General features: G+C 40.5%; 1 protein-coding gene and 1 long non-coding RNA gene across 5 annotated transcripts in view; one reads left to right on the top strand and one right to left on the bottom strand.

Moving 5' to 3' along the window:
* Nucleotides 1-25,642, bottom strand: part of LOC148224135 (uncharacterized) — a 141,497-nt gene that overhangs the window by 11,870 nt on the left and 103,985 nt on the right. Inside the window, exons 4-5 of the long non-coding RNA XR_015802049.1 lie at nucleotides 13,967-14,105; nucleotides 4,196-4,271 (exon numbers count right to left, since the gene is read on the bottom strand). This is a non-coding gene — a long non-coding RNA (uncharacterized LOC148224135). The remainder of the gene's footprint in view (nucleotides 1-4,195; nucleotides 4,272-13,966; nucleotides 14,106-25,642) is intronic.
* The window catches only part of PLCB1 (phospholipase C beta 1), a 327,675-nt gene that overhangs the window by 220,897 nt on the left and 81,136 nt on the right, over nucleotides 1-25,642 (top strand). For all 4 annotated transcript variants that reach the window (XM_088160734.1, XM_014895072.2, XM_088160735.1 and 1 more), the window contains exons 10-16: nucleotides 2,669-2,815; nucleotides 9,197-9,354; nucleotides 12,625-12,707; nucleotides 18,346-18,430; nucleotides 18,901-19,078; nucleotides 24,731-24,801; nucleotides 25,363-25,459. In XM_088160734.1, coding sequence (XP_088016860.1) covers nucleotides 2,669-2,815; nucleotides 9,197-9,354; nucleotides 12,625-12,707; nucleotides 18,346-18,430; nucleotides 18,901-19,078; nucleotides 24,731-24,801; nucleotides 25,363-25,459 — 819 coding nt within the window. The remainder of the gene's footprint in view (nucleotides 1-2,668; nucleotides 2,816-9,196; nucleotides 9,355-12,624; nucleotides 12,708-18,345; nucleotides 18,431-18,900; nucleotides 19,079-24,730; nucleotides 24,802-25,362; nucleotides 25,460-25,642) is intronic.

Below are 25,642 nucleotides of genomic sequence, written 5' to 3'. Positions count from 1 at the left end.
GGGAAGAAAAAGAAATTTCTTGTGCTGGCAAACTCCAAACCCTGCAGAGAGAAGGGTGTGCCTGAGGGTTGTAGCTGAAATGGATGACATGGCTTCTGCTGTGGTTACACAGATGGGAGCTCCATGTCAAGAACAGACATCAGATCAGATTTAACTGATGGTGGTGAGTGAAAAAGACAAGCCAATCAACTCTACAAGTTGAAGGATATAAAGCTCACTAGATATTTTTGGAAGTTTCATCAAAATTTTAGGGCTAAGATAACTTTAATATAAAAAGCCAAGAAAAAGAAAAATATGAATCTGTCATGTCTCTGTGTGTGTTTGCATTATGTGTCTCTTCTTTCTCTAACTTTTTATACCTAAACACACCATTAAATCTTTCTATTTTATATCCAAAGATAAAAGTTGACAACTGTGATCAAAACAACTGATCACATATTATTTTTTCTGTGTAAAGGTGTAATATGTTTAAGGAAACAGAGAACAAATCTCAGCACTTAATTGAGACTTTTTTTTTTTTTTTTTTTTTTTTGGATGACTGTCCACCAAGGATCATCCTCTCTGCAGTTGGCTCAGAATATTATTGACATTGGTCACAAACAATCTATTCTTTAATAACAGGACACAAAGCCCCTTTGACATCTGCCATCTCTGTTCTGCAGATAAACTCTCACTGGTGCAATATTGCCTGTAATTGAACTTGCAAATTGCTTCACTTTCTGAAATGCTGACTGCTTAATTGTGATAGGGGAAATCACATTGTAGGGCTGTGAGCTCAGACAAGTGTGTAACTCAGAAGCTGCCTGATTATGTGTGTGAATAATGCTGTGATTTATGTTAATACCAGCAGCAATGCACAGGAGGACCATCTCCAGCTGAAACACAAAGCCCTGTTTGTCAGGTGCACTCAAAGATCACTTTGAGAGCCTTGAAAACTTGACTTCTGTGAATCAGCCTAGCTGTGTAACAAAATTTTAACTGTTTTTTCCTCTATTATTTCACTTGCTGTGGATACACAACACATTCTCTGCCTGTAGCTCAGTAAACTTTGTGCAGAGTCTTCTCTTAGGTGGATTTTAGGTCAAGCTAACTCCATGATATATTCAGGTGGTTGAAAGGTTGTTCCTAAACCTTTAGTTTCATGAAAAACCTCAGTGGTGGGGCTTTTTTTCCTGATTTTTCACCTTCTTATATTTTTTTCTCGTGGAAAGGAAAGTACATGGGCCTCCATCTCTGGATGATTAGTTACCCTATAACAAAGCAGCTGTGGATCCTGGCAGGATTGCATTCAGATTACAGCCCTAAAATAGTGGATGGACTTCATGTTTTTCTTTTCAACCATCTTAAAATTGCAAATGGCAATTGCATTGCTCTGTATTGTCACTGCATTTTTTCTCTTATGAATTATGAAAAGTTCATTTAATGCTACCAGTCTTGGGTTGTTATGAAAATGAGGATGTGCACTTAATACTGTTACAGCTTTTCCTCTCTGAGCAAAAGCCAAATCAGGTCCAAAACCAGATTTTAAGTAAATGCTTTACATGCAATATTTGCATCATGTGGTTACAAGCTTTAAAGAAGAAGAAAAAAAAGGACTGGGTTGTCTGCTACATTTTAACATTGTAGAAAAATATGTGTTAGTTAATATGTTTTAATATAAAAAGGACTTGGTCCTGAAAGGAGAGAGTAGCCAAGTCAGGAGTATAACTGAAGTATTCAATTTTTCAATGCTATCAACAGGCAAATGAGATTTTGCTTTAACAGGCTGTGCAGAATATTTTGGGTTGGGCACAAGAAGTAAGAAATTCTCATTGTTGGAAATCACCAAATGTAGTTCAGAGATACAGAAGGTCTGTTTTAGTGTAGGCAGGGGCTGAAATGGCTAAAGATATATGGTTGAGTAAACAGATGAAATTTAGACAAAAGAGCAAAAAATACCAGGCAAAGAAAAATGTCTCAAATTTGTTCAGTTAAGCAATAATCTTCAATTATAGATTACTGGACTTCTTTTTAGTCTAAATGTGCAAGTTGACACCCTAAAGTCAACTTCCTGCAGAAGGCTTGACAGCAGAAGTCCTCCTGATGCAGTAAGAACAGCTCCACTGAGATGAATATTTAAGCTGAGGATAGGACTCAGCTTTCTAATTTAACAGCAGCATATGAAGTGATCATTTATTCTGGCACTCCAGTGAGATATGAATTAGAAGACAAATATAAAAATTACAAAGCAAAGCTTAGTTCCCACTTGAAAGGTAGTTTATACACACACACTGAACCCAACTCAAAAGAGGCCAGAGTTACCTGTGTCTGTGGCTCTCTGCAGGTTTCTTGGTTTCCTCTGGGAAGTGTGCTTTGTTTTGTCTCCAAAAACCCCTTTCCTTCATGGGTTTAGATCTATTTTCGCTGTAACTCTGATTCCCCCATGCACTTGATTGTCTGTAGATGCTGATTTATGATTTATCTTTGTTACAGCTAAAGGCTTCTTGTGTGGCTGAAAATGAGGTAATAGTAACAAAAGAATATTTGGATAACTAGGTGAAAGCCAGGCTGATGGTTTTATGCTCTTTCACACGTGCCTTTGTGTAAGTGTACATTGAATTTATCTGCATGTCACAAAATCTGTAGTTGAAATTAACTGGTGCTTTCCCTGGGTGTGTGTTTCTCTCAGGACAGATATCCGTGGATGGATTTATGCGGTATCTGAGTGGGGAAGAGAACGGCGTCGTCCCACCTGAGAAACTGGATTTAAATGAAGATATGTCTCAACCACTGTCACACTATTTCATCAACTCCTCACACAACACCTACCTCACAGGTACAGCAGTGCTGGACAGATCTAATTTCTTCCCTTACCAAAATTCTGAGTGTGTTTTCAGTGGTAACATAAAATACACCATGAACATCAGCATTGAACAGATGATGGAGTTCAGTCTTCAGGGAAGCAAGGGTGGCACTTGATTTTTGTTGCAGCTGCAACACAAGTGCATCAAATTCACTTTTATTAACAGTCAGCAGCAGTTGCATTGTTCAGATAAGGCCTGGTCAGAAACCCCCTGGAAAGTTTCCCTCAAATATGATCCCAGATTAAGGCCTGTCTTTAGGGAGGAGAATGAACGTTGTACTTTTTATGACAAAGATAGCAAGACAAGTATGCAAAGCAGAATACAGGAAATGCATCTCTGTAGCTCATAAATTTGCCCCTAAACATTAAATCGGGCAGTTTGTTGTGCTCCATGAAATTTGCTTTGATTCAGAGATTAGGGAGGTTCCAACATGGCCCATAACTTTGTGACAGCCCATAAATGCAAGGAGTGGAGATCTGCTCCCTGACAGTATCTAACATCCGAGCTGAAATTTTTAGGTGCTGTCATGTTTTTACAAAGGCTGAGCACCCAGAAGCTCCCATTAATTAGAGCTACAGTCTGAACTGTATTGTTTGCATAGCAAAGTCAACAATGCTTTAAGACTCAGAAAAAGCTAAGGCAGTTTAGGAATTCAACTTTTGGCGTCCGTTTTCCAGTCCAAGGTTCTCTTAACTTGTGAGAAAATAATTGTAAATTTACTATTTTAGTTTGCTTTGCACGGGAACAAATGTTTGGGGCAAGCAGATGTGCACAGGGGGTTTCCTCCTGTTTGATTTCATGTTTGCTTTGTCCTGTCATGTTTGCTAATGACTTAGCATTATGTTTAATTTAAAAAAAGGATGCTGCACTGAGTGCTAAAAACGTGGTTTATGCGTAATGTAGGCTTTTTAAATGCTATTAATAGACTGGCTTTAACTGACCAAATTCTTCAGAATGCCAGTATGCCAAAACATAAACAAGTCCAGGCAGTGGTAATGCCCACTTTAAACAGACCCTCATGGGAGTTATTTTCATCTGCTTTATGTTTGTTACAGCTCTTTCTCCAGCACCTTCGCCAGCTTTCATGGAGTGAATGAACTGTCATTGTTTCCATTAGACACCATTTTTCAAGGGTTTATATCTCTGCTGTAAAATGTGTTTTGTGCTAGAACTTGTCACATAAGTATTTGTTTTGACAGCAATTTTCTTTCTCTGAATTAAAAGAAACAAAAATCAGTGTGGCCGCTTTTAAGTTATGATTCCAATATGCAGAAATTTATGCTCTTTGGTGGAGCAAAGACAGGGCCAAAGCAAAAGCAATTTTTAACTCTGATGTTTTGCAGACGTCTTACCTCCGATATGGACTTTGTTCTGTCACTGAGGATTAGTTGGTGCTTAAACCAAATGCTGCAGCTTTATACAGATATTCTGGAAGAAAACAGTAAAGCTGTAGTACTAAAGTGAGAAGCACAGGCCCACGGGACGTTTAAAGACAATGCAATTTAAGGGTGATCTGAAGAGATAAAAGACTGCTCTCCCCTCTACCAGCAGGAATTTATAGCCGGGTCCATAGCACAGATTTTTATCAGGGCTGGTCAGGACAGAGATATGTTCCAAAGGTTTAGAGGTACAAAAGCCAAAGCCCAAAGAACTAAGGATGGGAATTCATGATTAGTCCAACCTATTCTAATTTTTTTTAACTGCACTACAAGTGACCTCACATGTTTAATTATTTACCTTGACACTTGCTAAATTTGCTTTGACTTGTATGTGGAAGTCTGCAAATCATCCCAGATTGCATCTACGTGTTTCTTTGCCTGCATTTCCAAGTAGCTTCAGAGGCTATATTTGGAAACATGATCTTCAGTCTTAATTTGACAAAATATTCCTAGCTTAGTAAACTGGGGGGAGTAAATCAGGATAAACTCAGGGGATAGTGCAAGAGAAGTTGGAAACTCTTTCAAATTCCTTTTCAGAGTGCATGTTTTCACATTTACAGACACAAACCTCAAGCCCTTCCCTTTTAGTGGGCTCATTATGTTCATAGAATGTGTGGCAGCTGGCTCACAATGGGATTAATGATTTGATTTTTATCTGTGCATTACAAAACCTGACAGCCCTGGATTTTGCTGTAAGCCTACATCAGATACAGCAATCACATTCCCATTTGCTTTCTTCCAGAAAGGAAGTAAAATTAATAAAATTAATGGTGACAGGCTATTCCTTTTTTCCCAAAAGATTTGAAGGATCTGCTCAAGGGCTCATGGCTTTGGAAGGGAAGCCTTGGAAGCACCTTTGCCCTGATTGAGGCCATGAAATAGCAACTAGTCATGTGATAATTATCAGGACAATAAGAAAACCATTCAGTCTGGCATTACTTTATGATTACTGAGCTTAATGCCCTACCAATTATCTCTCCCTTTGTTAGTTTTTTTTAACCCAGAAAGAGCATGCACAAAGAAACAACATTATAACATAAAAAGTACCATGTGCACACTCTGAATTTATTTTTAATTATGCTGAGCATTTTCCTAGCCTTTAGTAGAAGCCCTTGGCAGTACATCAAGTCCTGATTATTTATTTAGAAGTGTTACTGCTTTCTTTTTTCTTAGGGAAATGTAATTTTTAAGAACAAAGGTGAAAATCCATGAAGAAAGAAGTGATTTGCAGTGAACCTAGGCCAACTTAAAGAAATGTCATCTTTGTGAAACTTTTTTTACTGTCTCATCTTTTCTTATCATATTTATTTCTTTATTCCTTTGAACCATTAAAGTGCAACCCTGCTTTTTCCTGGAGTCTCACCTCAGGTTTCTGCTGTGGGCACAGTGGGGAGTGACCTTGCCACATTTCTTTCAGCAGCACCCAAAGTCAGAGACAAATGATGACATATCACACTCAGCCTCGCGTGTTTTGAGGGCTGGGCAACTTGCTGTTGTTTATGGGAAATGCACAGTACTAAAATCACACCCCTTTAACATGTTTTGGCTAAAAGGAACCATAATCTCAGCAATAGGTTGCTGAGAGATCAGCTGAGCACGTGTAGCCAATGTGCAACTATCCTGACCACCCTCAGCATCTGCTTCCCTGCTCACAATCTGATATTTCAGTTGTTTCTAGAAAAATCTCTCACGAGGGGCAGTTCTCTGTTGCTGCCTGTGACCTCTCATCTAAAATCCTCCAGCTCTTCTGTTCTCAGTGATTCCTCATCCTCACTGCTGCTGCTCTTTACCTGCATTCAGCACTTCCTTGAAACCTTCTCCACCTTCAAAGCCTCCAGAACAGTTTCCAAGCTGTCAGCACCGTATGGAGGGGATGGAAAGCTGGGTGACACCTTCCTGCTACTGACCACACATCCTGCTTTGGTCCAGTGTGAAGTGTTAAAAACGACAGGCAAGGCTGAGAGCCTGATTCTGACTGAGACACAAGCAGGAGTAGAATATGGCACCGTGTGGGGTCTGATCTGCTTGTCCCGTGCTTGGTGACATAGCTCAGGAGGAAGATCAATTCAGATAAATGTGGCTAAAAAATCCTGAGTTAGCAGCACGTTGTGTGGCTGCTGGAGTGAGGAGCCAGGCTCCCAGCAGTGTGGGGCTCTGAGTTTGTACCTTGCAAACCCCAGTGTATGATCCAGGGCACTTGTTGCTTCTCCAGGACTTGCCTGGGGAGAGGAGATTTTAGCAACCCGTGTTTGTGCACAGCAAAGGGAGGATACAGGCACTTCATGCTGGGAGAAAGAAGCATCTTCTGGTTCTAGAATAGTGAAGAGTCAGGTGATTCCAAATAGCTGCATCCAAATTCCCCCAGTTTGGGAAGGAAAGAGATCTTAAATAGATAGCAACCACATTTTAACTCCACGTATTGCAAATAACTTCCACTTGGAAAAAGTGGTGGGTGAACCCAACAAGGATGCAATTCCTGAGAAATGAGCACCTTATAGAAGTGTGGTGCTGCTCTGTGTGGGGACAGGGGTCATATCCTCACATTAATCAGCACCAGCTCATTCTGCATAGTACCCTGCCAGGTATCATTTAGCCAATTACATTTTTCAGAAAAGTGAATTTTTGTCAAAATTCATTTCTCCTTAGCCCATATAGCGTGATGGGATGCAAATGTTATGTATGGCATTACTGCAGACACTGCTTGTATTGTGAAAGGGAATACATAATGCTTTCAATTTCCAGAATTAAAAAATTGATCTGTACTGAGGCTATTAAAAATATACTGATGTATATTTTTAATAAAAAAGTTAAGTGTTCCCTTTAGTGTCTGTATTACCAAATTTTAGAATGCAAAAGGAGTATTTTAAAATAAATGCAAATACAGACTCACACAATAGAAATTTCTAAATAATATCTGCAAAACCCCCACATTTGGGGAACATTCCTCATAATCTGTATTTCAGAAAAACAAGCTGTTGGGACTATTAAAATGTGTGCTAGCATTTTACACTCTGCCTGGGGGTCTTCCTGAAGGTTGTATCGTTTGGAGGTTGAAGATCCTCTTATCCTTTGCAGGAATCCTTCCAAAATGTCTGAGCCTTATTAATAAGGTAGTGTGGGAAGTGTCATATAGCAAGTGATGCATGTCATGATTTACTTAAGCACTTTTGAAGGTGAAGGATCTTGGAGCCCAAACCACTTAGCAATGATAACCACCAGGAGTCTCTTGGGAAATAGAGCTTGTTAATCATAAAATAGTTTGTTAATCCAAACTCAAACTGCTCTGAGGGAAAAGAAAGACAACATTAGAACAGTTTTCTAAGTGAAAGTGAGTTTTTTAGGCAGTGGAGTTCAGTGGATCTCTATGAGAGCCAAGATTTCATAAGCAGATGCTTAGGGATAAGTACATGGAAATGAGTTGTTATTCCCTGATCCATGCTTATGCTTGTTTGCATCCTGCAAAGAAAAAGAGCCACTACTTAACCCAGACACTGGAATTGCACCAAAAAGGCTTTTGTGTGAGGAAAGATAATCTGCCATCATCAAAGGTGGAACAAGAGAAAGCTAAAAAAAAAAAAGAGACACGTTGTCACTTTGCTGACTCCATTTGAATTTTCAAAGCTTTCCAGCACTGGCCAATTTCTTCTGTACTAACAGGTATTTCTCACTGATTCCAGCAGGAACTGAGATTTCTTATGGATTTCAAGACGAGTAATGTTAATACCTTGTAGAATATTTATCATTGCTCTACCTCATGTATCAGACAGAAACAGGGATTTTCAAATAAGAAAGAGTTCTGTTACAATTTTTAGTACAATGCAAAAACAGAGCAAAACCAGACAATGCTGTTTTGTGAAGCAAATCTCAAAATGTGTATTTCCCAGCATAAACCCTAAACACAGAATCAGAGAGACAATAAAATGAGGATTAATCTGCATTATAGTATATGCCAGTCTAGATGAAATATTTATGTCCCCAGTCAGTAAAGAATCTTTGCTGTAAACGAACTCACTGCCTCCTTATAAAGAATATTAATTTCCTTCAAGAAATCCACCAAGATCTTCTCAGCAAGTCTGCTAGAAAGCAGGAAGCTGCATCCATTTTCTTCACATCTAAAAGAAGCACAAAGCCATTCTTCCATTACTGTTACCTCTCTGCTGCAAAAAATTTGTGTTTGAATGACTGGAATCAAACCTGTTGCAGCAGATGAAGACGACCTGGCTGGATATTCTTCCCTGAATCCAACTGTACTTCTTTGTTGGTTTGGGTTGGAATTTTTTTTATTTTTTTTATTTTTTTTATTTTTTTATACTTCCCTGGTTTGGAAAAAAATGAGTTTTCTTTCTTAATTTTTGGATTCATATTATCTCATTATTGGAAAAGGGCAGTTTCACTGAATTTTTCCCTGCATCACATGAGGAAATTTAACTGACCAACTCATTGCAGTGCTTAGCATATTAAATATTGATTTGAGACCTAATGATGGTGCCATTAGTGACTGCAGGGGGTTTATTTCATCTTGTACTAAACTGCTTTGCATGTTATGACAAAATGTGGTCTTGGTCTCCTGAGTTGCCTCTGAATTTTACATTGCTTGTCAAATGATAACAAAATCTCGTAGAACGAAGCTTTTTTATTATTATTATTATTTTCTTTCATGTATTTGATGCTGCCCATCGAAGCTTTTGATCTGGCTTCAGCTGGGATGTTTCTCTGTTTGACTGGGGGCAGGATCCAAACCATGACATTGACTGTACCAAAGTCATTTCTGTTGCATTCTCACACTTTTCTTATTCCTTGGAGTGTTATGCCGAGTGTCAGCCGGGGGTAAAAGCTGCTGTTAAGTCTGATTACTCTTAGATAATCTGTTCCCGAGGCCCAGGATGATTTCCCTTTGTGTGTGTTCTGTCCCAGCTGGACAGCTGGCTGGCAACTCCTCGGTGGAGATGTACCGGCAGGTGCTGCTGTCGGGCTGCCGCTGCGTGGAGCTGGATTGCTGGAAGGGACGCACGGCGGAGGAGGAGCCCGTCATCACACATGGCTTCACCATGACAACTGAGATTTCCTTCAAGGTACACCGCTGGGCCAGCTGGGCCAGCTGGGGAGGGGTCTTCTCCTGCAAAACCAGCACACATCGCTGAGAAGCTGGGAGGGGCAGAAATGCGAGGCCAAAAAGATGCTGCAAGAGGAAATGACAGAGCAGTGCTGGAAGAGAAAGGTGGCAGCATTTGGACCTTGCATGGGGAGAGGCTCCTGGTGGTCGTGGCAGTGTGAGGAAAAGGGATTATGTGGTGTGATAGCAGTGCCATCTGGGGACTGGGCTCCGTGCCCAGGTCTGTGCTCCTGTGCACGTCCCCACAGCAAATCTCACAGGGAGAGAGCCAGGCAAGGCCACAGCCATGGCTGAAGGAGCAGGCACAGCCACCACAACTGGCTCTGCACAGACACACATGGGGGTGTGGAGGCAATGGGAGGAACAACTGCTGGGGTTACAGCTCCATGGGACAGAGCTGGAGGCCACAGGAGTTGGACAGCAGTAATCACTTCACTCCTTTTCTCCTCTCTGCCACTGGGAGTGGGAGGCAAAAGTCCTGAACTGAGACAAGAAGTAGCAGCTAGACTTGAACAATTCCTGTGAGCAGACAATAGGCTGCTCATGGCCAGATGGGCAGGCTCCATGCACAGGACCCAGACACTTGGCATTATATTTTTAAAAAATTAATAAGTGTGTTTGCAATGTTGTCCCTGATACTTGGGATCAGACCCAAAGCACTGGAAGGTGAAAAAGAAAAATTAGTATCTTTGGAGACTGTGAAGGGATATTTGTGCCATTCAAACCCTGAACATGTCATCTTTATTATTGAATTTCATCTTCTATTTCCTTCTCTACAGTATAAGGTAGAGACCATACCCTTAGCAATAACCTTAAATTGTTATCTTCTTATTCTTCTTAAAGCTGTTTTTGATCCTAGGTGTTAGAGGAGCAAAACAGAGGTGTTTTCCTGTAGTATTAGGATTGGTAGTCAGCACAGCTTATAATGATACCTCAGGAAATCACTTTTGGAGTGTGAAGAAATAATTCTTCTTCATCTGAGACACTAACTCACCATGGAAATACATTTCTAGCCTTAGCTGTGTGCAAGAATATGTGGGAAAATGTTCATCACTGACTTTGGTTATGTTCCAGGGATTATGTGTGGCTTCTGTGCCAGCTGCAGCTTTGAGACATTTCACCCATACCTGAACCCTGTTGTTGGGTGGGTTTTTTTGTCTTCCAGTGCCTTTCTTCAGGAAGAAAAGCAAACAGGTCTGCCACAGACAGAACACCAAGTTTCACTTGTACCAGAACACTCTTTTCTTTTTTTTTCCAGTTTTCTTTCTCTAATTTTTCCCTGACTGAGTTAATCACAGAAACACATAAAACAACCTTCTTGCATGTCTGTTATTAACTTTCCAGTTATGTTTATGGGAAGGCAATTATGTTTATAGGCGTGGGGTTTGATTGCTGGAAGTCCTTTAATTAAGGAAGATGGCTCTCGACTGCTTTGGTCATGAGCAGGAATTTAAAGCAAAGTTAATCTGATTTTTAAAAGGATCATTAACAGGAACAAGGATTATCTCTGGATATTTAGATGTTCAACCCTTGGCATTGTGCTGGCAGGAGAGATGTTGGAAGGTATTTAAACCTACTGAGGAGTATTTCATCGGTCATTTCAGGGCAGGTGTTCTTTAATCCACACAGAAAAATGTGAAAAACATCTCGATTTCTTTTCAACACTCAAATTGTGCTGCTTGGCTGGGGAGGAGCAAAATGGCAGTGAAATAATGTGTCAGGAGTGTGAGAATCACTCCATGTCTTGAGTGCTGAATCATTTATCAGTGACCATGGCACAAGGATTCTGCTCAGTCTGCTGGCTTTCACAGCCTAGGTCAGACTCCCTGAAGTGCAGAGGCAGCAGCACTGTACACTCCCCATCCTCATGTTCCTGCCCTTTTGGGTTCCTTGGCTCCAAGGGTTTTCCCCTTATTTCATGACTCAGAAATCCATAAGGTTTTTCTCAGCTGAGGACTGTGAGCTGCTGCCAGAGTGGGATCCTCTAGGGAGCAGCCATGGATGTTCTTGCCATAACCAGGGACCTCTTTGTGACCATCTTTACACCTTGGAGAGCTGCTTCAGGTGAGCCATTCTGCAGCTGGAGCCAAGTATGGAACCTGCCAGCTCGTTTCTCTCTGGCCATGGAACATTTGCCTTTGCTGAACCAGTGTCTGAGCTTTTTCATCCTCACATCTCATCAGTGCAATCTTAATTTTACTCTTCCAGGTTATTTTCCCCACTCGTGCAGGATTCCATCCCCTCTTGCAGCGGGAATCAGGCAGTTAAAAATAAGTGGGCCAGAAGAATGTACCAGAAGCTCAGCTTTTCTTTTAGGAAGTGGATTTCTTACTGTTATGCTTCTCAATTGAGCCTCTAAAAGTACAGAAAATGAACAAGAGGAATCCCCAGAGAAAGCTTGTTTAAAATAAATGCATCTTTTAGGTTTTAGTCATCCTTATGATTTGACAAGGCAGAGACTTATGGGTTCTTAGAAACTCCAGAGTTTGCCAGCATATGAAAAGTCTTCAGTGTTTTGTATGTTCTTCTGGAAGAAAGATTTGTTCCAAGAAGGAAAAATTTCATAATTTGTAACAATGAGTGCATTTATTGTGCACCTCACTGAAATCATCCTTATCAAATGACTTTTCTACTGGATTTAGGGTTTCCATTTTCCATAGAGCTGACAGGAAACTTTATGGAAGTTTCTTTTCTGAGTCCTCTGATAATTACCACAGAACCAACTGTGTTGATTGAGTAAAGATTTCTTTTCTCCTTTCTTTTGCCTTAAAGGGATTTCTGTCATCAAAAAAAAAAAAAAAAGAGGGAACTAAAATGTGAGTCAGAGTAACTAAAGATTTTATGGATATCTGCTTGTGCTGCTGATGTTTAGAAGTTGTGCCTTTGTCAGAGCATGTTTATTATAACACCTGAAAGCCATAGCTGCAGGCATGGAACACCTCCACACCAAAACCAAGCTCTACATTTAAACTATTGATTTGGGCAGATATAAGTCATTTCTAGAGAAATGTGGTGCTTGACACTCATCAGATGTTTTGGAGATTTGATTATAGTTGAGGTTGAAAAATTTGGTGGTGGCAAGAGCACATCCAGAGCTTTCTGGGATGTTTAGGAAGGAAGGTCTCAGGGAATGATTTCAGAGCTTGTCAGGTCTTTTCTGTCTTCAAAGGGTAAAACTCTGCTTCTTTAGAGAGTTAAATTTGTAACTGTGTTTATTTTGATTCTTTAGGAAGTAATAGAAGCTATTGCTGAATGTGCATTTAAGACATCGCCCTTTCCAATCCTCCTTTCCTTTGAAAATCATGTGGATTCGTAAGTAATTACCACATTTTTCTTGTCTGATGTTTCATTTTTAAAAGTTCTAGGCATGGAATTGTGTGAGCACTTGTGACACAAACAACAGCTCTTACCCAAAAATGAAATTGGGCCTGTTCTTGAAAACCTTCCTGGATCAGAACCTTTTGTATGAGAGAAGAAGTTAAATTGTGAGAGGGATTTTGTTAACTTTTCACTCAGTATGTCCTGCTGGAATGTAGCAATACTCCAAAGAAAACGAGGCAGAATTTCACCTGCTTGGGACCCTATTCTGTGTTACAAACATAGTTAGAATTTGGTCAGTCTCTCCTGTTAGAAGCAGAGGCCAGAACCATGGACTTCTAGGACTGCAAAATAGGTGGTGTGGATGGCCAGGAACTGTTCATTTCTGCCAAAAAAATAACAGTTTGCATAAGTGTATTTCATTTTGGTTCTTTTAGTTACAAGAAAAGGACAGTTTCTCTGTGTAAGAAAAGAAAAAATAAATTACAACACTTCTAGCTTTGTCCCGGTGATATATTTTATTTTTAGAGTTCTGATTTTTTTTTTTTCACATTAACTTTGGTTTTGAATGCAGAGACCACATGGTTCAAAGTGGGATGACATTGACACATAACATGTGCCTTAACTTGAATTACCTTTTCCTTTTCTGTGTTTTTTTTTTTTTTAATACAAACATTTCCAACACTTCTGGGGGCAGGTTGGACTTTGAAACTAATTTTTGGGTTTTGTTTAGTTTTGGTTTGTTTTTTTTTTCTCAATATAAAATAAAAATATTATGGGGGCAGCTATGAATGTTTTAATACAAATTAGAAATTATTATTAGAAATTAGCTGGCACTTTTTTTTCTGAAAGAGGAAAAGGGTAAGGGCTAATTGCTTTTCCATTGTTTTAGGGAGAGCGTTCTTGCCATAAGGTAGAAGAAGCTATGTAAGAATGTTTTTTAAGAACAGATGTTCTTAAATACTGATTTAAGAATCAATAATACTGATCAAAAATTATGTAGGTAGAAAAATTTAAAATCTGAGCACTGAACTCCACTGCATGTATACCTCAGAGTATAAATTTACCTCTTGTGGGCAAATATGTGTTTGCTCTGCCACATGGTTGTGATTGCAACAGCGACCTCTTAAATCCTGCTTGGTCATTCCTGTGTTCCTCTGGAAGACCACACAGATGCTGTGTTTCATTTCCTTCTCTAATGGCCTCCTCATTTCTCTTTGGTGTACATTGTGTGCCTTTGGCCTTGTACTCACCTGCTCCTGTAGGTTTGAACTCACAGTGCTTCCAAATGCAACCTCTGGCCTTCAGGAAACATCTCAACCATCACTCTTCAATCTATTATATTTTCTACTCATTCTTCTGGATTTATTACAGCATACATTCATTCTGGCACTGTAAGGCAGAGAAAAAACAACAGCTAAATTATTTTAACCACAAGGATTACATTTTTCTTCCTTTAAAGTCACCACGACTTAAATCTTCAGCTGTTCCAGGGTGATTTCTTCTATTTTAGGGAGGTAAAGAAGTAAAAAGATTTATGAAATAAACTCCTGTCAGATGTAAGTTATATACAAAAGTGGCTTTAAAATGATAAGATGAAACAGTGTCAGAATTAAAAGTGGTGTGACACTGCAGGAATGTGACATTACTGTCATTTACAGTTTGCCCCACAGAAGGCATTGGACCTTTTATCTCCAGAAACCTGCAGCCATGGAATAATGAATTAACCTTGTGTGGATTCTTTGAAATCCTTTTCCATACATTGCTGAGACACAGGGTTTTAGCTAAGCAAGTTTGCAAAACCATCTTCAAATGTTTTCTCTTTCTGAAGTTTTCCTGCTAGTAATTATTTTCTGCTATAGTAAATTATCAAATTCAGTGTGTGTGTTTTCTGATTTTTCTTTGGCTGAAAAGAATTTCTAGTTATGTTACCAACTTCTACAATTACCCCTTAATTCCTTCCCTAGTTGCTGGAGAAATCTGCAATTAGTCATGCCACTCACAGAAAAGTTCACCTAATTTCATGGAATGTTCCTTTTGTCTTCTCATTTACTTGGAATGTTGTTTTTCTCCTGGATCTTAAAGCTGGACTTTGCCCTAAATGTTAACAAAAAGTTTTTTTAGAATTACTGTCAAACAAATCCTGTTTCATCAATTCCTACTTTTAGGGGAACAAATATTTTATCTGCTTTTAAAGTTGTGAAAATAGTTTGTGAAATTCTGGTCCCCTAGAAATTCTGACATTGGCTTAAACAAAAATATGGTTTTAGCCTGTGTTCATGGCTTTTAAACAGACTGCAATTATCAGAGGTAATTAAGTTTCACATCACCACCATACATATGACAGTGTTAATCACCACTGGACTTAAAATGCAGTTTTTCTTCCTTCTGGTTTATGTTCATGGGAATATTTTTGACACTTTTTGTCCACCTATGGGAAAAACCACTTTTTAGCACATTGTGTAAATCATCTCATTTGCTTTCCTTTGATGTGTTTCCTAGAAGGGCTCCTCTCCAATATCTTCATAGCACATGAAGGATTTTTATTTTCATTCTATAACTCCACTATTAGTATATTTTTTCTTGCCTGTTTATATGCAATAAAAAGTTAAGAAAAAGAGGCAAGCATGTAACTTTTAGAAGACATAAAACATTACGTATGCCATCATTTCTAGTGAAGTCAAAATATGCCCACTGAAAAATAGACCACTAAAACAAGCTGTGGTTCTTTGAAAAAAGCAGAGAAGTGCCCTGAAAATGTTGAAAAGACCTCAAGAAGACCTTGACGTTTGAAATGGGGCTTGCAAACCGATAAGCAATCTGCAAATCTGAGAGCAGACACTCTATAATTAGAAATGCACTGATGACATAGCAAAAAGGTTAAGTGGTCCTTGAGCAGTATCCATATAAGATTGCTTCCAAGATTAAATTTAATTACAGTTATTCATACTGCTGGTTTCTGGCTGGAATTGTTGCTTCAAATATTAGCAGGATTTTTATCACTTTTTCATCCCACACTTTGAATTATTTTAGACTCTTCTGGGAAGCATCTGTGCCTTTGTCTTATGCAAAGGAAGTATCTCTGCAGAAGTGATAAAAATGTAATGTTGGGAGCAGTAGTTGTGCCAAGGAGCCTCTGTGGTTGACCTTCATAATAGGCATGATACAAACACAGTAAAACAAAGTGCAGGCAATCCAATCATGGTAATGAAAACATTTCTTAATATTCTTTATATTTCCATATCTCCAGGTATCATGTTCCTGCTTTATGTCCCCTTGCCCTGGCATATTTGGGGACACTTATAATTAGTCTGTGTGCTACCTGTCAATGTCTGCACAGTGAAAATCATAGAGCAGATAAAGTCAGCTCTTGTCAGACAATCAATTTCCACTACAATGCATGAATGCTGAATTTCCAGTAACAGATGTGGACCACGAAATACCTGGATTTTGACTTCATAGCAAAATTAGAGGAAGACATTGATTTAGAAAACTTGATATTTCTGTTGCTCTGGTTCATAATTTTCAAAGAATGGAAAATAAAATGAAACCTGTTTTCCAACTTCTTAAAATACTTAAATAGGGATGTGTAATCTGCTATTCCTAATGATCTCTCTCTTGCAACAATACATAAATAGATATGTATGTTAGGGAGAGAAGAACACAAACATCGACCACACCAACCAGTTAAATGCTGGAACTCCTAAATTTTTTTTATTCCCTCTTAGAAGCTTTTAAAAGTGTCTGTACACATAGTCCAGTTCACAAAGACAAGTAATTTTGTAATGTCAAGATTTTCCTCGTTTGGCCTTGTTTACTACCTGAAGGGGGTTTTGTGGTGTTAAAACCCATTAGTTTTTCACATAATTTTCCTACTTTCTGCCTCTGGGATGCAGTGACATTGGAATTTATATGCTGAACCAACATAATATTGCATTACATTTTTCTCGTTTGCAAAAATGAAAGTTCTCACTGTGCTCTCTTTGAGGTAAACATGTAATTAAACACAGAAGATCAGAAGAATTTGTTCTAGCTGTAGCAGTGGCTGGGAATTTATTACATTTAACTGTTGCTTTTTATTTTTTAAATTCCTATGGAGAGGTTTTTTTTGGAGTTGTGCCCATTTAAGGATGATGATGATGATGTCACATCTAATTACTACTGTTTCAGTAAATGCACTCTTTTGATTTAAGGAGTTATCCTTTGAACTTTCTGGGTCCTGAGCATGGATCTGTTCAAAACCTACACTGCTGGAGAAGACTGAAATAAAACTCACTCTAATGACCCCTGGATTTATGGCACATGCACACTCTGCTGGAGTGGTGCCTTTATTTCCCTTGGTAGCTGAGGGCTGGAAATATCCAACACAATGTCCCAGCCTGATCTGTTCTTCCATCACCTTCTCCCATGTGGGTTCTTCCTTCTGCTGCCTTGCTTGTCTTCAGCTTTATGTTCCATGCTCAGCTGAAAGTGCCTTTTAGCTTCTGTGCACAAGTGGCTGCATGCAAAGCACAGCATTCATGGAATGCTGTTGGGATTTAAAGTGCATGCAGCTCTTGCTTTGGGGAATAATTTAAAGCCTCCTCACAGTGTTTTTTGTCAGTGACTGAGCTAATGACTGCTTCACCCCCTATCTGCTTCCAGGGGCTGCCAGGATGCTGATCCCAGGGAAATTACATTTTCTGATTGAAATGTCATTTGGCCACCCAACCTTTTTCTCAGCTCTGCTTTGGCCACACTGACCCTGGGAGTTGGTAACTACTGAGCAACTGGGCACAGCCAGGGTTGAACTCCTGGTTTGCAAGAGAAAAATGAGCATTTTCTTTTCTTTTTTTTTTCTCTATACTCAGCTCTATTTTGTCATGAAAAGTAGCTCCATGGTAACATAACAGCTTATAGCATCCCTGTCTCTTGCATGATATGCAGATCCTAATTAACAGGAGCTGAGGAAGTTATATTAAGCCATATAAACCTGTCCTTTAATCGAGACTTCCCAACAGCGTGTCAAAAAAGGAAACTTTGAAAGATGCCTCAGCTCAGATGCTACGCATTTTAAACAGGCACATGTAACAAAAATCCTCAGTTTTCTAAAATTAGAGAGTGACTGTGGTACTGAGCTGCATTTTGAGATGATTGGAGTAATGTTTCTGAGCCATAAAACCTATCTTCAGTCCTAAAACATCCACCACTGATATGCAGGAATTATTTCATCTTTTGGTTGCACTTTGGGAAAATTGGTTATAAGTAGAGTTTTCTCAGGTTCAGTTTACTTACAGAGGATGTTGTGAAAACTGCTGCAGTGCAAGAAAAATGCCAGGCATATGTATAAAGTAACACGAGGGGGAAAATATTTAAATTTTGAATAAAAGTATTGTCTGAAAGAGGCAAATTCATGTTATGGTTGTTTCACTGTTATTCCACTGACTTATGCCTTTACTTCATGTATGTTCCCTTTGATAAACTCCATCAGAGGATTTGAAATAATTGCATGACATATGTAGGTCTCACTGAAAAATTCCCAGCTGTTGAATCAGGAAATGATATCTAGTTAAGGGCTATTAGCTACTCCATTAATGCTGCTTTCACTCTGGAGCATTAGTAGGACTCATTTCTTTCTTTTTCTTCTCTTCAGCCCTAAACAACAGGCAAAAATGGCAGAGTACTGCAGATTAATATTTGGAGATGCACTGCTTATGGATCCATTGGAAAAATACCCGGTAATGTGCCTTGGTGTTTATCACTTCACAAATGTCTGTGTGAATTTTTATTTAAGTGTCTCAGTCCTGCCTCATTTTCATATAAAGCCTTTCAGTCTTAAGGAGAGAGTTAAGCAACGTGAGCTGTTGGTAACTTAAGCATCATTTCTGAGCAGAGATTGCCCTGATAGAGTGAATTGTGATCTTTTAAATGCAATTGATCCTCATAGCTGCCATTTTAAAATGTAGACTCTCATATCTGAGCTAATACTTATTTTGGTTATTACTGCAGACATTTCATAAAGCATTTTTCTTCTTAAGTGCCCTCAGTAGCCCCATTTCATTTAATGTTGACATTGCCTCTTGTGCAAAATCCATTTCATTTTAACAGGGCTTACAGAGGTTACAGAACTGTCCTGTACCATGTGGTCCCTAGGAAATTGCCATAAACTGTTTCTTCTGCTGTTCTAACAAATCTCTCCTCTTCCTAGCTGGAAGCTGGGGTTCCTCTCCCAAGCCCTATGGATTTAATGTACAAAATCCTGGTGAAGAATAAGAAGAAGTCTCATAAGTCAGCAGATGGGAGTGCCAAGAAGAAGCTGTCAGAGCAAGCTTCCAACACTTGCAGTGACACATCCAGTATGTTTGAGCCTTCGTCCCCCGGAGCAGGTAGGGCTTGGATCTACTGATATTCTTCTCCCTCCCTACAAATGCTTAATTACAGCTCCAGTCCCATCCATTTGCAGTGCTCTAGCAAGGTAAAGGTGCACCAGAGTGGGTTGCTGAGCAGGAAACAACACTAAAGTGTCATTGATCCTGGAGTCTGTTCTGAGAGGGCTCCAGCCAAGGAACTCTCATGGAGTGACCCAGGCCTCACTGATGTGTGCTAACGTTTCTCTGCACTGCTTATTAAGGACAGGGAGCTGCCAACTCCTCCACCCTTGGCTGCCTTTCCTGTGTGCCCAAGCCCAATATCAAATATAAATGTTTTCTTTTCCTTGTTGCCTCTGGGCTGTGCCTGCCATTATTTGGTGCCCTTTCAGACAGAGCCTATTGCCCAGGAGACCTGCAGGGCATCTGCAGTGCCCCAGGGTTTAAGATAAAGGGATGAGATCCCTGTTCCTCAGACAGGGAAGGCTCAAGCTGCTGTTGTCCTGCATTAGTTGGGTACATGTCATGGACCTCTATTTAAAGTGCTGTAGGATGTTCTTCTGGTCCAGAGATGGAAACAGGCAAAAATAATCACATCTCTATATCCTGATTTCCAGCCCGGTGTCAGTTCCCTGCACTGGAATTTTTTCTCCCATCAAGACTGAAACTTTGTGTTCCTATAGGCACAGACATTTATGGCCCAGCAGCAGAAAACTTACAGAGTAAATTGAAAGCTCTGCTGAAATACAAGTTCATTGTCATTTGCCATTAAAAAATTTTTCCCCATTGTTTGTAGTTTTTTCTAAACTCTGATTAACTGAGGTGAAAATTTTCATGCTGGCAGTTTTCCCCAAGCTGAATTAACAGGAAAGAAATCCTACTTCATTTGTGGATAACATTGTTTATCCTATTAGCAGCAAAGAAATAGTTTTCAACTGTTGTTTTTAAGAAACTATGAAAAGGGCATGTTTTGGAGTATGCTTTGGATTTCAAAGGAAGATTCATCCTGGTGTCAGGGATGACTTAATACTATTTTCTTGATTTGCTTTAGACAAATCCCAAGCAGGAGAAAAATAAGTGTGTGTTCCAACTGCCTCCTTTCCAGCATTTGAAATCAGCCCTGTGTTCTTATCTCTTCATTTTTGTTATCAGCACATGGTGAGGACAGTGGCAAAGAACACAGCCTTGGCTTTCTGGGGGCCTGGGCTGCATAGGGGGCAACAGCTTTGTCTTTCAGGAGCCTCCTTAGGAGCTTTTCTAGAAAAAGACCCAGGCTGTGAATAAAGATGATGATGATGATGTGAGGCAGAAGGGTCAGTCCCATAATAGGGTGTATAATTTTACAAATTAACTGTGACTATTTTGCCTGTATTACCTCTGTAACAGCCTCTGATTATGAAGATGAGCACTTACAAATTAGCAAATGCTGGAACTGAGACTGCAGAATTGCTGTGGTCACTTGGTTCATCCGTGACTGCCAAAACACATCGCTTGTAGTTCATGTGTCAGCCTCTGTTTCTCCTTTAGGATTTGTGCCTCTTTCTCAGAATGCAATTACTCAATATTTTGCCTCTCTCTGTCATTCAATGTTTGATCCTACATAGAGCATCCTCAGTGAGTTTCTGTAGGGGTATCCAGGCTGCCTGTGAGCTCCTGACAAACAGCAGAGAATTTATCTGAACGATACCTGTGGGAAGTGCAATAATATTAAACCAATTTTATCTAAGGACAGACGAATCTGACAGAACTTAAGAACACTTTAGGGATGACTGATGAGGAACACCCAGAATGTCATTTTTCTAGAGTACTTTGAATTTTTAAGTATTCAGAGCTCCAGAGATTACAGCTACAGCTTAAAGCTATGAGAATGCAGCATTTCTGTAAAACAAGTGCCAGTTTTTCTGTCTGTGGACAGTTAAAAAAAATTATTCATCATTTTATAAGAACACTGTGGTAGTGAAGAGTTTCCACATGGCAGAGCCCAAGAGTCCCTATGACACCCTTCTTCTCACATCTCCATATTGGCAATGTGTCATCCTGGAGCTCTGCAAGCCTTGAGCTCATCTGCATCCAATACCAATTTCTTTCTGGAGTAATGCAGTTAATCAGAAGCCTGATTCTTAACATTTCTCAACATTAAGTGTTCCAGTACTCCAACCTTAATATAATCTTTACATTTAGAACTTGGATATATTATTCAAACTACTCTATGGGGTTGTTTAGCTCCTGTCAGAATTGCTGCTGATCTCCAGGAGAAAGCTGTGCTGATTTAGCCTTCTGGAGATTCTAAATGAGTTTTTTCACAGCAGTGCAAAAAAAAAAGTAGAAATTCATACTGGAGTTGATATCAAGATTCACTGTGTCTTACACTGCTTGAGGTCAGATTTAAACCCATGTAAACCCACATTTTTGATGTCTTGTAAGTGTATGAAAGTGTAGTGCTGGTGAAAGAGTAGCAATAATTAAAGAAAGAATTCTGAGCTTTGTAGGATGCCTTGCAGGATGCCCATGAAACTCATATAGTCAGTGACTTCAACACATGTCAGTGGAAAAAAACTTTTTCTGAAAGTAGAGCAAAGCTGACAAAGCAGATGAAGAATTTCTGAGATAGATTTGTGAGATAGATGGCGATTTTGGTAAACAAGCATCTTAGACCTGGCTGGTCTTACACAATGAACAGAAGTAAGCAAGATTTCCAAAAAGTCCTGTCACAGTGCACAAGGAACAATGGCAGTTCTGCAGAGATGGGCATTTCACCAAAAGCAGGCCCATTCTGAAAGGAGCTAAAACTTGCTGATGGAGCAGTACTTAAATATTGTTAAATGAGCCAATTGTTAGATTCTCACTGATAGGATGATGGCTTTGTTAGAGCAGTGGGTGCTGCAAGGAAGGAGTCGTGGAAGACAGAGAGAGAGGCCAGAATTGGCTCCATTGTTTCATGATGTTTAATTGGAAAACTGGATAAAAGGTTTTAGGCTCAGTGTATGTAACTGCTGCTAATGCCAGCTGAGACCATGGCCCGTTGTTACAAAGCAAAATGGTTTATGAAACTGAATAAAGTTTATTTTTCCCTTTTAAAAATCAGCAAGTGCTGAGGTACAGTTGAAGAAACCCAAAAGTCGATTGCCCCCGAGGATGCTGGTGACTGCCCAAATGCTGCAGAGTTAACAAGCTGCACCAGCAAGTACCACATTCATAATTCATCCTGGCCATTGTTTTGAAAGGGTCTGAGAAAGCAGATTACCAGATTCCTCTGAATTTCAAGCACTTCTAACCTTTGGTTTTATAAGGCTCTCAGTATCTGTCAGGATGATGAGAATGGATGATGTTCAGCCCATTGCTTCCTCCACCCAGGGATTTGGCTTATGATTCCCAGCTCTCCTCTTCATCCTCCAGGCAGTATTACTGTGTTGAACCTCCCTACCCATCAACTGGGGTTCAGCCTCCTTTGTCCACTCGTTATTTTTCCCAAGGATCTCTTTTATATCTCCTCCACACTGCCCCACTCACCAGGGACAGCTCCTTGAAAATATCCTTGAACTGCCTTGTTATTTCACCAGTTTCCTGTGTCCTTCTGCCTGTGAGTGGTTGGCAGTATCTGTGTTTTAACTTGTGGTAGGGAGCAGCATCCTCTCATTTCTCGATATTCTTCTGTCTGCCTCTGTCCATGGGCTTTTGTTTGGCTTCCTTGGAGAAGGGCTCTATTTTCACTGTATTTGTGTGCCACAGAGCACTGAGGAGGTCCTGTGCTGCCCTGGCTCTGCAGTCCCATCTAAATGCAGATAGTAATGATGGTATTACAGCTAATGGTCCCTTAGACACCCCCAGGGTGGCTTTGTGTCCCTGCCATGAGTCAGGGAGAGTGGGACCGTGCTGCTGGGGGAAAAGCAGTGCAGAGGTACCACACCTCCTGAAACACTCATGCTGGCAGTCTTGTGTGTTACTTGTCCTGGTTTTGCTGTCTGATGCAGAACTTGAAAATGAGATTTGATCTCCTTGGGAGTATTTGTGTTAAATGTTTTTAAAGAAATGAACTGTGCATTGTGTACTTTCCTCTCTGGACACTTCCAGCAAGAACAGGCTATCATGTACCTCTTATCTCAGAAGTGCAAGCTGGCCAAAATCTGCCCACCTCCCCCTTCTTATGCTTTGTGCAAAGGCTTATTTTGCCAATCTGGTTAAATCAATTGAGAGCTTCCCATCCAAAGATTGTCAGTGCAAATCCTGTGGGAGCTTAGCTGGCTCTCTGCATTGTGCTGAGGCTCCTTGAGCCATCCCTTGAGCCTGTTGAGCAATCATGTTATTTTCTTCAATGAAATGTTCAGGAAGAAATGTGTTGATGAATAAAAGCCTGACATTTCAACATCTGCATCTGGAAGGAAATGCAGGGTGGGTAGTCATCGTTGGGTTGGGAAAGGCACACTCATGTGTGCTCTCTGTGCTCACAAGGGGCCCACTGGGCCTGCTGGAGCAAAGAGGAGTTTATTGACTCATTGGGCTTGGGATTAGGCCCCAGATTGACTGGAGGAACTGAGACTGAATTACCAGTCTCTGGAGAATTTGGGAACGCTGCACAGTAGTTAGATTTTTATGCTGCCACTGCTGAAGAAAGCTGGGAGGTTTGTGGAATAAAATCTTCAGGGAGAGCTGTCACTCTTACAGGTGTGGATAGGTGACTGCAGAATAAGTAAATCTTCCTTTCCAGGCTCTTAAGATGCACGGGGTACACTTTATGACAGCCAGGCCCACGGGAGGAGTTTCTAAAGACAAAGATAAGCTTGATACTCCTTAATGGTTTAATTTCTGATGCAACCAATCAAAACATTTTGAAGGCAACGGGAGACCTTCGTTAATTAACATTAAAGAATTTACGTCTTGCCCGTGGAAATTCGATGAATGCACTGCAATTGGGAGCGATGCATAAATGTGTTTTATTTGGTCCCATGTAGTCGGAGTTTGCAGGGAAAGGATGAGCCTTAGGCACGTCCTGCCATTGTTGGGTTCGCAGTGCCCTCAGCTGGCGCGGCTCAGCTCTGCTCCAGAGCCCCGACACGCGCCCCAAATGCCCTGCCAAGGGAATCGGTGTGAGCTCCTGCAGTTTGGCTTCTGTGCCAGACCCTCCCAGCTGTGCTGCCTCAGTGACATGGCTGTGACACGGCCAGAGCAGATGGATTCTGCTGAGCAGCCCTCGGTAGCACAGCACAGAGAAACTCCTCGATTTTCACTGTGATTTCTTCACCCCATGCAGGCTGTTGCTTCCCAGAGTGGGACCCTGGAGGTCCTGCGTGGAGCCTGCACCAGCAGGAGTTTGAACTCACATCTCCAAACCCTGGGGCTGTGCCCTGAACTCGGGAATATCACAGAGCAGTCTGTGAAACTCTACCCACACACTGAGCACACTGCACTCCTCTCAGCGCTGATTGCCAATGAATTAGCATCAAGCAGCTGCAAGGGAAGAGTTCTTGTTTGGTTGGGCAATAAGAACTTAAATCAGTGCTGAAGACAGATGAGTCCCTCGAGAGCAGCGTGTGATTGGTGCTGTGACAAAAAGCACATGTACAGTGCAGGCTGCTCTGGGCACTGCTTCTTGCAAATCTTGAATTTGTCACTGTAATTGTAATTATGACTGTTGCCTCAGCCGGTAATTATCCTCTGCTTGAAACTTTTCAGGGGAAGCAGAGATGGAGAGCGACGACGACGATGACTATGATGATGACTGTAAGAAGTCGTCGATGGATGAAGTAAGGGCAGAGATGTGTTTTTGGGGATTGGGTCGGCTCCAGTAGCTGCGGGTTGCTGCGCGTTACCAGGAGTGGAGCTGCCATCCAGTGGAGAGAGGGAGGCAGAGCACCGGGAAGCACAGCACCAGCTTTTCCAAGTTGGTTGTTAGTTGGTTTGGAAGCACATCTTTGCTTTGTTTATTTATCCTTTTATTTTCTCAAGATGAAGAACAAACAGCACCATAGCAGATCTGTTTCAGGCAGCTGCCTGTGGTGCAAGTAGCATTGTTGGATGAAAAACTTAGAGCTTTATTATTTATCCAAGAGTACTGATAAATGTGCTCAGCACTGTGCATGGGTAGAGGTGAGGAGCCACATACAACAAGTACAACATCAGTTTAATGTAAAGATTGACATCTTCAGTCCATTTTGTTCTTTCCTATGTGACATTCCCTATGTGAAGCGTTGCCTTCTCTAGCCAGGGGCAGGGAAAGGCACCACAATTGACAGAAAAACGGGCTTTGGCATTTGTGGCCTCTGATGGACAGACCAAACTGCAGCGTTTTCCCTTCTCTTCCCTAGGGTACTGCTGGAAGTGAAGCTATGGCCACAGAAGAGATGTCTAACCTGGTAAACTACATTCAGCCTGTGAAGTTTGAGTCATTTGAAGTATCAAAAAGTAAGTAAGAAACATCTTATATTTAAAATTACCTGGCAAGTGTTTGGCAGAGTTCTGCAGAAATGCTGCTTGGCTTCTTCTCAATTAGATACAGGAACACATACAGAAAATGTTCACTTGGTATCCAGCCAAATAAATCCATTTGTGTTTTGAAACCTCTTTTAGTCTAAATATCCAACTTCA

This window comes from Sturnus vulgaris, chromosome 3 (genome assembly GCF_052056855.1).
Source record: "Sturnus vulgaris isolate bStuVul1 chromosome 3, bStuVul1.hap1, whole genome shotgun sequence".
Lineage (NCBI taxonomy): Eukaryota > Metazoa > Chordata > Aves > Passeriformes > Sturnidae > Sturnus > Sturnus vulgaris.
Note: the sequence above shows the minus strand (reverse complement) of the source record. Positions and strands in the feature narration are given on the sequence as shown.